A 14,387-nucleotide genomic window follows, 5' to 3' on the forward strand; every position below is an offset into this window, starting at 1 on the left:
TGTAATGCCCCATGTTGCAAAGACGCTATGAAGTTTTTCGATTACTCATTCATGAGTTGTGGATGAGAGTCCTTCAAACAAAGGAAAATGTGAGTGTTCATCTACAATCACCATTAGAAGATGTCCATTATTAACTGGGCCAAAGACATTGATGGCTATTCTCTCCCAAACATATGTAGGGAGTTCTGACATGTTTAAAGTATATTGAGTGAAAGGCCATAAGGCTATTGCATATGTGACAAGGCTTGAGTTCCTTTTCAACTCTTTCGTCAAGGTATAGAAACCAAACTCCGTCTTGGAGAGCTCTCTTTGTAGCAACACTACCATGATGTCCTTTGAGAGCCACTTCTATCACCTTTTGTTGCAGAGGCTCCAGAAGCAAGATCCTCGAAGAATCATTTCCTCCTGAGTTATAGATAATTGAGATTTAAAATTCTTGTACTTTTGATATTCATCAGCATTACTGCAAGGTCCAATATGATTGTTCCACGACTGATGTGTAATTATGTCTTTAAATTTGGGCAGGTCACTATCATGACTCGTGGCAGTGACAATTAGGGCTAACGATACAGCAGCTGGTGTACTTGACTTGACAATGCAATTGATGTAGGCCTCAGTCGTCTTGGATGGACTACTGTGACCTTGTATAGGCACTCTCGAAAAGTAGTCCGTTTGTTTCCGATCCTTTTCTGGATGATGCACAATTGCATAGTTATAGTCTTACAATCTTACTCCTCATCATTCAATTTGAGGAGTCATCTTGGCTTTTGGATTGCCAAATATGGTCAGCAAAGCTTGATGATCAGTCACCAGCGTCAATGTCTTCCCATACAGGAACACACAGAAATATTCACAAGCCCATACCACAGTCAAAATGTATTTCGCAGGCGGAGAGTAAGCATGTTCTATTTGAGACAAACTTCTACTAGCATAGGCCACAATATGGTGTCTAGCATTTGGGCCTGTACTATGCTGTGCAAGTATAGTGACTAACCCGATCAGGCTAGTGTCAACTACAATCTCTGTATCAAGCTTTCGATTAAAGCACACCATTTCTGTATCATCTTCAATGGCATGTTTGATTCTCTTGAAACGTTTCTCACATTTGTTTTACTGCTGAAACAAAACATTTTTCTTTGTCAACTCTTGTAATGGAGCACAGTGACAAAGTCTTGTAGGTATCTTGAACAGTAACTGGCCATTGCCAGCAAGGAACGTACTATTGAAACATCTTGTGAGAGTTTAGCATTTGTCAAAGCTTGTAGTTTTGTAGTATTAGGCATCATGCCCCTATCAGAAAAGATACAGTCAAAGAATTTCAATCCTGTCCTATTGAACTCCCACTTGTCAGCATTCAGAGTCAAACCGGCATCAGTGTGTAATTGACATACTTATGTGAGAGCTCTATTGTGCTCGTTCTGTGTAGCTCAGAAAACCAATATGTCATCGCTATACTTGAATGCAAGTGACATGACACCTCAAATGACATCTTGGAAAAGTTCTACAGCTGATGACACACCAAAACGAAGTCTCATATCTAAACACACCAACATGTGTAGAAAAGGTTGTAATATACCTCCAACTTTCTTCAAGCTCCAACTGATGATAACCTTTATTCATATGAAGTCGAGAGAAGACCCTTGCACCATTCAATTGTGTTATCATGTCCGCAATGTGTAGACCTGGATGTAATTCTTGTTCATTTGCTTTGTTTGCCTGGCGGATGTTAACGCATATGCTAACAGCTCCTTCACAGTCCTTTTTGGGCACTACTACTATGGGAGAAATCCATGGTGTTGGACCAGTGGAATATTCAATAATATCATGCTTAAGTAATGATTCAAGATCTTTTTTAACAGCTTCTTGTAAATGAAAGGCAACTTGTGTGTGTCTCTAAACATTAGGACAGACATTCTCATTAATATGCAGCTTTACTTTCATAGTCTTTAGCTTTCCTTAACCATGAAATAGTGAAGGGAATAGACATACTATTTCGTGATAAGCATTCATGTTGTAATTCACAGAAACCAGTCCCATGTCAGTAGCCATGTTGAAACTGAGCAAGCAGGCACTTGCTGCTGTACCTTGAAGCACATGGATCAGTGTTTGTGCCTTTATTTGCATATGTTTCACTGTTGCTCAAATGAACCTTCACTCATCATAGGTGTCAATGCAGCCCAAGCATAAACTTTGGTCTTTAGCGGCTTGAACTATGGTAAATGAGACAGTTCATTGTACTTCTCTTCAGGCATTATCTTTATTGAGGCACTGTTGTCGGTAATGAAAGGTATTAAACATCCATTTATTTTCAATGTAATCCTTAAACGGTGGTCGCAAAATTTTGTTGCTTTAACATGTCAACTTTTCTTTGACTGATTTTTTGTTGACCAGTGCAACATCTGCACATTTTTCTGAGGTACACATCGACATGGCACAATCATTTTTTTCACTTTAACTTACTATTGAGGTGGAAGAACTGTTTGACAATGATTTAAATGATAATCAACCTTGTTTAATATCTATTTGCCTCAACTTATGTCATTGCTTGGCCTGGTGGTGGGTGTTGCTTCTGGAACGTTCTGGTGGCCATTTTGGCTTTGTGCCATGGCACACTTACTTTTGCTTTTGCCTTACACATCGTCACAAATGGTTCCATTTACCACAGCCTTTGCATATCTGTCCAGTGGCAGGACACTTTCCTTTGCGTGGAAACGAAGATCCATCTGGAACACAACTTCTTTTCATGTGTAAACATAAATTTGTGTGCTTCAGTTTTTTGTTTCAATTTACTTTTCACACTCATGACTGACTCGCTCTGGGCAACTCTGGCCTCCATGTTAGTGGCTTGTTTCTCAGCATGTTCCTCAGCTCTGGTCAGCCATCAACACTTACCCCTGACTAAGTTTCTCACAGCATTCGTCATCTGAATTAATTGGAAAAGCATCCATCAATAACTCTAAGCCACATGGCTTTTTCATCATTAAATTAGTTGAACTTACAGTGTTGGATGAGTATGTCAATTCTTTCAACAAATTCATCAATTGTTTCACCAACTCTTTAATGTTCTTGATTGAAAACGTATCGTCCATCATCAACATTTGGTACTGGATTGAGTTGATACTCAACACATTCTTAATCTGATGGTATGTGACTTCTTCAGCAGTTCTTGGCATTTTCTTTCTGACTTCTTTCACAACATCACCAGCAAGGGTTTTGAGATATTTGACAATCTTTCTGTTATCAGTCGCTTCAAGTGCATCAATGACATCTTCAAATGTCTCTATCCAAGCAGTCCACCTATTGTCAATATTTTGCTTTTTTATGGTATTGAAAGGTGATGGTGGTTTCAGGAATTTGGTCGCCTTATAGACCAGTGTGGAACTTACTGACGTTAAGAGTAGTATGCTCCCTGGCACTGTATGATGATCAGGTTTGTGAACACCATCTTTGAAGTCTTTGGATGTGTGAGCCTCAGGATTATCCTTAATTTTTGTTGGAACTGCATCTTTTCTTAGCTGCCATATTAAACTTCACAGACCTAACTGTTGCCTTCAATGCTTAACTCTTAGAAGACCTATGAAGTTGCTTTGAGCCCCAATCTGCAGCTTGATGTGCAGCTACTTTGTGTATGGAAAGCTCTGTAAGAAGAACCTGGAGCATCTCTTCTTGAGCAAGTTCATTTACTGCTTTGGCATGATGACTCTCTTTAGCGGACTCAGTAATTCATCTACATTATTCTTTTTACATTTTTTCCCCACAAACGATATCCACGCCAAACATATGACATTTGTTCTAACAGCCCAGGGATTCTAAAGATACCCAAGAAACAAGAAAATAGCCAAAATACAGCTATTTTTTTTTTATGTGGGAAAAGTGGGATAAAAGAGCTGTGCAAGAAACCTAGAAAGCTTGTTTTTGTTTCTTCCAAAAATGGCATCAACAAAAGGTTTGCTGCGCTATGATCATCTTCCCTAATTTCAGTAACAAACAGAGTTGTATCAAAATACTATTTTTTTTTCCTGATGTTTTGCATTTTTCCTACTGTTTGTGGTTTCAGTCTGTATGCAGTCTGTGGTGAAAACAGGTGTGAAACCCATGGATGATCTTTAAAAGCTTGTGTGTCTGGACATCATGCCTGCAACACAATACACTCCAAAATAGAACCTGGCGACAAGATTTCACCCAGCAAAATCAATGTTTCTTCAGATAGCTGCATATTTTGGGTCATAGCTCAGCTGGCACCCAAAGAAAACTATAAAACCTATACATCTCTAAAATGTAGACATCTGAGGGAGTAACGGGTAATGGCACTTGTGTGGTTCTCAATGCATTTTGTTACAAAGAAGCCCTTGCAAACCTTAAATGTTGGATAAGACACACATTTTCCCCTAATTCCTTTAGGGAACTTTCCACAGTATTTGGGGATTCACAATTTCTTACCACCAAGTGTTTCCACATGGCTCCCAATAAAAATGTTACCCAACTTGTGTGGGTGGGCCTAGCTCATGGGACATTTAGGAGCTCAAAATGCAAGATGGACAGCTCAACATTTTCCACTCAAAACCTATCCTTTTTGGAAGTGTGGGTGACTGCCGCCTTTGGGAACAAGTTCAACTGGTGCCTGGAGAAAACCAAAAAAATCCAGACATTTCTGAAAACTAGGGCCCATATTTATACTTTTTGTGCACTGCATTTGTGTCATTTTTTGATGCAAAAGAGATGCAAACTTGAAAAAGATACAATTATATTTGGTAAGTTTGCACCGCTTTTTCATCAACAAATGACACAAATGCAGCACAAACAAAGCATAAATATGGGACTATGTATCTGGAGGGGTCCAGGTTGGACGGACCTGCATGGGCCACACCCTTGTGGATACAAAACGTCATGGGATCCACAAGAGGCATGCCACCGTGGACTTCCCTTGATGAAGAGTTTACTTACCCTTGGTTACACCCCTCCTGTTAGCGACTGTTTAGCCATAGATTCCTCTCCTTTTGTATATTCCCTAGGCATCAGAATGGATCCAGAATATCTTCTGCAGTGCACCTGCATGCCAAAAGGCTCCACATTGCGAATTTGGACTGATGCTGTTCTGCTACACAAGTGACGTACGGGGCCTATATTGGCAGCACTCTTGCACTCTAATGTCAGTTGCTTACAAGACTGTCCACACCCTCAGATATGAGGCCCCAAAAGCAAATTGATAAACCAATGTGCACATTCGTAGACTTGGCATCTTATTAATGGGTAACGTTCAATTATAGAATGGAAAGGATGCTAGAAATCTGCAGCTAGATATAGTCTCTACCAGAAGGAATGTTACCAAAGGTAAGTAACTGTTCTTCTGATAGATGCTTCGAGTCACAGATTCCTCACCAAAGGCATGCCTATGAGAGATGGTCTGAGAATGGAATCAAACAAGAAAGTCCTGCAGAACCAAGCGGGCCCTTGTCATCTGTCTTGGCTGCACAGAAAATAGTGCTTCATGAGTATATGAGTGAATGTCCACATAGCTGCCTGGCAGATGTCTAGGACAGGAAGACTACAAGCTTACACAGTGATAGCAGCTTTGGCCCAAGTAGAGTGGGCTCACAAACTGCTCGGAGGCTGCTCCTTTGCCAGTGTGTAACAAATCTTAATGTAGAGCACAATCAAGTGCAAGATGGTATGTTCTGCACATCTTTGCCTTTCATCGCTTCAGCAACCCCCCCACAAACAGCTGCTCATCCACGGGGGTCTTCGGTATGATGTAGAACTGAGCAGTTCATTTGGGCCCAAGCAATGGCTTCTCTCTTCCCTCTTAGAGCGGTGAGGCAGAGCATAGAACACCAGCAGGATGATGGTTTGACCAACTTGGAATAGCATCACAAATTTCAGTAGGAACAAGGCTGTAGTTTGTAGAACCAGATTGTAGGGGAAGAAGATGGTATGTGGTGCATGAACACAGTGAGTCGGATCTGACCTAAATTACGTGTGTAGGTGAGGGGAATCAGGAACACAGTCTCAATGGTGAGAAGCCTCAAGGGAAAGCTGTAGAGTGGCTTCAATGGAGAACACAATGAATAAGTAAGAACAAGATTTATGTCCATTTGGGGCATCACAAACAGATAAGGGGGAAATGTGTTGTAGTCTTTTATTAAATTGCATCACAACGGTGATTTAAACAAAGAGGGCTGATCTGGTAATCATAGGAAGACTGAGAGGGCTGGAAGGTAACCTTCAAATGTGCCCAGAGCATGGCCTCACTGGGCAAGATATAAAAACACAATAAAACAACAGACAGTGTGGCATGAAAGGGATCAATCTGGCCAGTGCCACATTAAACCACAAATTTGTCCCAATAACAGGCGTATGCAGTTTTTTTTACGACTGCCTGGTTGACAAGATGACATTAACCGTCTCCAGAGGAAGGGCGAAGTTGTTCAGCTGTCCTGAGGGATATGGGGATGTTCTTCCAGATCCTCGCAGCAATAGATGGGAAGGTCCTGATATCTCTTTTTTACTTTTTTACTCTTCTTAGTGTGCTTGATTGTGTCCTGGTTTTGGGTGTTTCAAGAACCAGCAGAGGTAGTGAGCTTGGATGATAGGCAGAGGGCTGAGCATGCTGGTTTTGTAAACAATGTAGCTGGTTTTGAAGATGGTGCAGGACAGCAAGGGAACCAATGGTGTACCATCAGTATAGGTGTGATGTGATCATTTTCCTTCAGGCCGTAAATGTGACATGCCGTTGTGTATAGGATGCCCCTAATGGCACCATTGTGGAGTCTGGAAGGCCATGGATTAGGGCATTACTACATCCAGATGTGCAAGTATGACAGCTTTAGCATCAATTCTGAAGTCACTTTCTGGAAGAAATAATTTACCTTTCTTCAGAAGAGAGAGCAGGTACCAGGCTGCATTTATATTGTTTGGCAATGTGTTTCTTGAGTGTGAGATTGATGTCCAGGGTGACTCCAAATGACCTGGCATTCAGTGAAAGTTGGGGTTCAAATCCATCAAGGTTCATGTCAATGAGCCCAGTTTATACTATTTCTTGCTTGAGGTTTTTAGCTAATAACAGGAATTCTGTCTTGGTTAGGTTGGTTGGTTAGGCTGAGCTTCAGGTAGACTCTCAACATTTAAGCCTGGATGATGTGCAAGCAGTATTTGCAGCATTGGATTTCTGAGGTAAAGAGTAAATAGAGTTAATTATCATCTGCATGTTTATGAATTTTAATGCTACCCTCTGTGGGTAGAGCCCGAAGCAGCTACATAGACAAGATGACAAGAGATAGTATAGAACCCTGTGGGACTCCACTAGTGATAGAGATCCTTTGTGACCTGTGGATGCGCAGGTGAACAAACTGGTATTTGTTAGAAAGGTAGGAGGATAACCAGTAAAAGACATTGCCGGTGAACCCCATACAAGATTCCAAGGGGGGAGGGTGGGATAGTCAACTGATGAAGGCAGCTGACAGATTCAGTAATATCAAGAGGCAGGGATCATCCTCATCTGTGGTCAAGAGGGCATCATCAATGATGTGTAAGGTAGTGATCCCCATGCAGCAGCATCATCTGAAGTCAGACTGGTAGTTGTGCAGGAGATGGATAGCTCTGATGTGATGTTGCAGTTGAACATAGTTTGTTTTTTCAATGATCTGTCAAATGAATGGCAGGTGATTTATAGGCCAGTAGTTGGTGAGGTCATCGGTGTCTAATGTAGGATTCTTTAGGAGTGGGAGGAACTGTCCTGTCTTTAGAGCTTCTGTGAAGATGCCTTGAGTGCTGGAGGCATTGGGAATGGTAGTTAAGAAGAGTAAGTGAGCATCCCAGAGAGAGCTGTGATGAAGGACAAGAGTGAGACATACTCTTCAGATATAGCTTTGAGTGAGTTGATTAGGTCAGCTCCCTAGGACGTAGCTAGTAGGGGTCCCCATGGCCATTAATGGCTCAGGGAGGAGGGTCAAGTGGGCCACCTCTCCTTTAAAGAGTTTAGCGGCCCTAGCAGATGGGGTTCCCAGGGACTTAAGAGGGTTGGCTTAGAACCAGAAATCATTAGGTTTATCCACACACATTTAAAATCTTTAAGAGATACTGGAATCTTACAAACAAAGAACCGGATATTGGTCATAAAGTATGTCCTGAACCCATTATAATATATGAAAAGGTTCCATCATTACAGAAGAAATTAGAGAGAAGCCATTTCACAATGACAAAACAGCAAATTTGACTCGACAAGGAGAGAAGTGGATTTCTGAAATGCAACATATGCAAGACCTGCAAAATTGGGAAGAACGTTACAGAAATAAGGAACTATAAAGGCCACAACATTCCTATCAAACAAAAAGTAACCAAACATACCAACTATATGGTTTACATCATTGAATGGCAATGTGGTCTCTAGTATGTGGACAGCACTATTTGTTCTTTGAAAAAGTGAATATTTGAACACATTAGAGCAGTGCAAAATAAAGACATCAGCTATGCTATGGCCAAGCACTACCTGCAACATCCCGCATGACTGGACAACACTGAGATATTATGGTATAGCCTGTATACATAAGGATGAAAGAGGTGGGGGCGGAGAACTAAAGCTATGACACCTAGAATTATGCTTCATCCTCAGATTGCTGACTTAGAACACTTATGGGTCCAACACTGATGAAGACCTTTATACATATCTGTAATATAAAGCACCTTTGGCCTTTCTAGAATGTTTTTTCACTCACGTTTTGTTTTTGCAGTACAGAAAGCACTGAGCAGTAAGATGCATGTAGATAAAAATGGGAATTGAACTCCAGCAAGATGTTAGATTGTGGGACTCAATGGATATACCAGGAGTAGAAATAACCTACACCATCATTTATAGGTAGAAGAGCCATTAGAAGTCAGGACTATAGCTGGTGGGCTCGAATCACATTTACCTAGTGAGCGTTTATAATGAAAAGGGAAGAAACTATACCATTAGGTAACTATGCACTGAGCAGAGGTCTATTGCTTTAAAAAAAATAGTTATTTGGACATCTTCACTTAGCCGAGATTCAGGTCATAGAATGTGTCGTTTTTTAAGACATGTCCTTATAAATTTAATTAGCATGATATACCACCAAACAAAATATTCAGTGAGCACCCACATTGGATATAGGGTAATGAATACATGATGGGGTAAATTGAGATTGAAACCATCAGTACTGTTCATGAGAAACCAGGAGTATAGGAATGATGACAGGGTATAAGGAGGTAATGAACAAAGAGTTAGTTGGATACACTGAGGAAAGTAGTGTGTGATGCAAGAAGTCATGCTTAAAAAATATGTCCTCAAAAACAAACAAAAATGTTTTGTTCAATTTAGAATCACAGTGGTATTAATTGCAGATTGGTTGATGTACATACACAGTGCTCAAAGGTGTATTTTTGCTTCTATGTTTATATGTATATATGACAAAGTACTACAGCTCCTACACTTCTGCATAATGGCTATTTTGGGCATTTCTATATAAGCTGAAATGCAGAAGGTGCTCACATACCAAGAGCAAGACTAGTTGTCGAAACATGGTCATAAGTGGAGTGGCATGGATACTTAATCAATACATGTTGGATATAACAAGAACCCTGGCGTGCAGCGTTCTTCTTTTGGACACAATATTAAGAGCGACTGGTCGAGCTCCGACACCTGCACTGGTGTGAAAAAGCACTTTGACTGCTTTGTTATGCCTTCAGATGCTGTTTTTTTGTTTTTGAGTCTGTTATGTCTTTATATGCCCTTTTGCAAGAGCCATACATATATGGATATTCTATATGGTGTGCCTAAAGGAAATCCAAAGCGCTTACTCCAGATTTCATTGTAATGAAAAAATAAACATACTAATATATAATAATCAAAATATTACAAATACTTTATTGATAAACATTTATTAAATACACTTGTAGTGGTTTACCATATATTTCAAATTGTACATAACTTTTATACAATGTGGGTATGAATACCAGAAAGAAAACATGTAAACATTAAGAGATCTCAAGAGGTTGATGTATGTGCGTCAACGCACATTGGCAAGACTGCAGAAACCTCATACTCTTTGAAAACTCAGCTACTAGAGTATTGTACTGCATCTATTACCAAATGATTGGTGATTCCCTGTATGAGGCATCTGTAAAACATTCTAGTTAAGACTGATGGACAGGTGACTGAAAGAAGACTACTTGAAATGTTAGAATCGTTAACACTGGTTTAAAAAATGAAAAAGACATGATAGCTGAAACTACGGGTTCTCGTTATGAAACAAAGTAAATTTAGGCAAAATGGATCCCACTGATAAAAGTTTCAGAAGTGATGAGAATTATAGTTACAGACCTCAAAGCTTTGTACAACTATTCAACTATGAAAAGAGAAGTACAGCCTGTAATACAATGACTATGGTATGGTAATAGTATGGGTGTGCAAAACCTCCTTAATGAAAGAAAGAATATCGCTAGAAGATGACAAACAGAAATATCTATTGAAAATCATTACAGATTAAGTGCAATTTCGCTTGGAAAAGATATACATTTTGAGCTATCCTTTTTTCCTTTAATCTATAGTGGCTTTTGCACAACAAGCCTAGCAAAATAAGAAACACTTGAAATGGGATCTCTAAAATATTACAAGTATTATCAGCTACCAGTTAAAGGTGTGAAACCACCATCCATTTGCTCATAAAACTAATACTTTATTCATTGTCAAATAAGTGCAACATATAATTGAAAATTTTAGAAGCTTTCCGAAGTATAACTCATACAGACTAAGTAACTACATTCTACAGGAAAGATGGACACAACCAAATCAAGATTACAAACTTGAACAACTGATTACTGCTATGTAAAACTGCAAGTAACCAAAACCAGACTACTGTGCAACCTCTAAGTAGCAAAAATTATCTGATAAAAAATTTGAATGTTGTCCTGTATTCTGAACAGGTATTACATTTAGGGTGCATACCTCTTGAGCTACTACGAGCATCAGTAATTAAATAACATTCAGCAGTGTTCATCTGATTATGATAATTTTGGCAGATTACACAAGTGTGATCAAAAAACAGCCATAACATAGTTCAATACCCTTGGACTGGAAATATATGCATGCATGCATGCAAACAAAACCTTCCCCACAGAACGGTACATATCCCGTACATTTTAACTTTTAATGTGTTTGGCGTGAGGAGTACTGGAAATTAGAGTACCTCATCACAAATCAATAATGGTCGACTAAAAGTTGGTGACTGATACGTACACCTGATCTGATTGGTAAAGATATTTTAGAGTTTGCAAGGATTACATAAATTTAACATCAAAAGGAAACATTGCATGCAAACGTATTCTACTTTTTCAACATGGCATAACAATCTGTTTACTTACATAGTGCAATAATAAACAAACTGAAGCGGAATAACAGCAAGCATCATCATCATGTTTGTGATACCCTGGATCTTTGGCAAGAGGAGGGTATTGGAAAACATGTCTAGCTATTTGAATGATCATCTCACAGATGTACATAAATCCATGGACACAGATGCTGGCAAGGATATGCTCAGCCGAAAAGGTACATTCTGATCTATTTTTTAGTACATTTCAAAATACCCATAATTACTTCAATTCTTGCAATTTCAATCAGATTGTTTTTGACTGACGAAATGGGAGCTACTAAAGAAGATATGCAAAGCAAGAATCTTGCCAACATCACATTTAATAAGTGGTAAAGTTATTGAAACGCTTTACCCATGAAATTTCCAAGCGTTTAGGTTGTACTGCATTAAAACACATAAATTACAGTTTATGTTCTTCACTGATAAACTTGTACCCCTGACTCTATAAATTAAAGAGATGGGATTAAGCAAGTGTTTGAAGCATTAGAGCACTATACTTGATTTGAATAGTAAATGGGAATTTAGCCTGTGTTGGTTCACAATCCATTCATATGCAATTCCTAGGCTGTGGTAAGAACACGCCTGTTAAGGAAATAAGACAGAAGAAAAACAGAAAGGAATTTGGAAATAAAGAAGAACATGACAAAGACTTTTAGTAATCCATGACTTACAAATATACTTAATTTACAGATACCTCTCACCACAACTATCTTTATATTTGACAGAATAAATATATATATCACACAATCTGAGCTGTTTTCTGTACAGTTCACCTTTAAACAGAATGTTCATCACCTGAATTATGCTGGATGATTTCAAGTAAAAGAATATATCGAACAAGGCTTTGGTACATAGGCCTGCACACAATCACACAAATGGCGAGAGCACCACAAAACAGTTACATACAGCACTTGCCGAGTAGGAACTGGCAACAGAAGTAAACATTTGGTCATTAATTCCTAAGGCACAACAATGTTATACGTTGGCAGTTTATAGAAGGACCTCTGGATTTCAGTCAATTTGTTCCCTTTTTCTCTGTGAGATGCATAGTACTTTTTAATGCCATTCCCAAGTAGCCTTTTTGTTAGGATGCGGGAAGTCTTGGCTGTTGTCCGGGAAAATATGCTGAAATGACTGGTAAACTTCCTTGTCTTGTTATGGATGGTCTTTGCGGTACTATTGTAAGAAAAATAAAATTATAAAATGCAAGTTTTAAATCAATTTCCCAAAACATAAAACAAAAACATCATTTTTTTTTATAGTAGCCTTAGCTTCAAACCTAAGCTGTTATGGGCATAACCTACTATTTACCTAAACCAAAAAGGAGTACCACATGTAAACTTGTGATTTGGAAATTTGTAAGAAGAGACAAATGCACAGCTATTTTCTATTTTGGATAGAGTGACATCTGTTTGACCCTGCTTAGAGGGCCTTTTGTCCACTCATGGCAGGGAAGCGATGCCAGCATTTGTGCGGCTGTACTCTGTGGTGTACTGTATTAGCGTAGTGCCACTACTCTCATTATATTGGATTTGTGGCATACCTTTGACACTGTTAATCACCCCGCTTTTATATTCTCATCCGTGGAATTAGAACATGATTACAAACATCTCTCTAGAGTCAATCTTTCATTCAAGGATAGGTGAAGACAGCTAAGATCTTTCCCCTTTCCACTCTCATTTACCTTCTTAAATATGGAGTTACTCAGGACTTGGGGTCATTTACTTTTTAATACACTTGTGGCTTCCTGATACTCTCCGATTGAGACATTTGGGGCCAGATGTAGCAAACGTTTGCGACTCGCAAACGGGCCGATTCGCAATTTGCGACAGTGCAAAATCGGAAATGGGATGCAAAAAGCCCATTTCCGACTCGCAAAAAGCGATGGGACCCGTTTGCGAGTCGCATCCGTTGCGACCCCATTTTGCGACCCGCAAATTGCAAGTCGCAATTTGCGAGTCGCAAACCTTATGCAATTGCAACTCGCAAATTGCGACTAGTCGCAAAAAGCCCAGTTTGCATGTCCCATTTACCACTAACTCAGAGCAGGTGGTAACCATTACCAAAGTATAAAAGGGGACCCAGAAGGCATCTGGGTTACTCAAGATGGCGGAGATATACCTGATAGCAGTGAGGAGGAGAGTCTACGCAGCCCAGCAGAGGAGGAGGAGGGGCCACAGACAGGAGAAGATATATAGAACCAGGCAGACTCTTTTTCAGCAAACTGAAGAGGAGATCTATGACAAATACCGCCTTAGCAGCGCAGCCATTCTAGAATTAATAGATTTACTGAAACCACAGCTAGAACACAAGACTCTGCGTGGCTGCGCCATCCCTACGCATGTGCAAGTACTATGCGCACTGCACCTCTTGGCCTCAGGGAGCTATCAGGGGGTCATTGCCGTGGCAGGTGGGGTATCCCAAAGTGCAGTGTCAAGGTTCCTCAGGGCATTCCTAGATGCCTTAGTCACGCACATGTCTCACTTCATATACTTACCAAGGAATGAGGCAGAAATTAACAGCACCAAGCTGGACTTTTACCGCATTGTCCACTTTCCTCATGTCATAGGGTGTGTAGATGGGACACACATTCAAATATGCCCCCCTGCTAATCTGGAACACATTTTCCGCAACAGGAAGTGTACCCACTCACTCAACATACAGGTTGTTTGTGATGCCCATTATGTCATCACGGACATCGTAGCTAAGTTTCCTGGCAGTACCCATGACTCATACATTTTTAGGCATAGTGGGATACATCAACGCCTGGAACGTGGGGAATTTGGAGACGGTTACCTCCTAGGTAGAGGCACAGACACTTGCAGACATACACACAGGTCACTGTGCACGACAATCTGGACTTCCTAACCGTGTACTTTTGTGCCCAACAGGTGACAGTGCATATGCTCTCAGGCCTTGGATCATGACTCCGTTTTTAACACCCAGAACTGAATCAGAGAGGCAATACAACAGTGCGCATAAGAGGACCAGGAACCTGATCGA

General features: G+C 40.1%; 1 protein-coding gene across 1 annotated transcript in view; it reads right to left on the reverse strand.

The window, feature by feature from the left end:
* Positions 1–9,878: 9,878 nt before the first annotated feature.
* LOC138287290 (spindle assembly abnormal protein 6 homolog) overlaps positions 9,879–14,387 on the reverse strand; it is a 248,489-nt gene continuing 243,980 nt past the window's right edge. Inside the window, exon 16 of the mRNA XM_069227650.1 lies at positions 9,879–12,560. Coding sequence (XP_069083751.1) covers positions 12,469–12,560 — 92 coding nt within the window. The 3' untranslated portion in view covers positions 9,879–12,468. The remainder of the gene's footprint in view (positions 12,561–14,387) is intronic.

The sequence above is a fragment of the Pleurodeles waltl genome, chromosome 1_1 (assembly GCF_031143425.1).
Source record: "Pleurodeles waltl isolate 20211129_DDA chromosome 1_1, aPleWal1.hap1.20221129, whole genome shotgun sequence".
Taxonomy (NCBI): Eukaryota; Metazoa; Chordata; class Amphibia; order Caudata; family Salamandridae; genus Pleurodeles; species Pleurodeles waltl.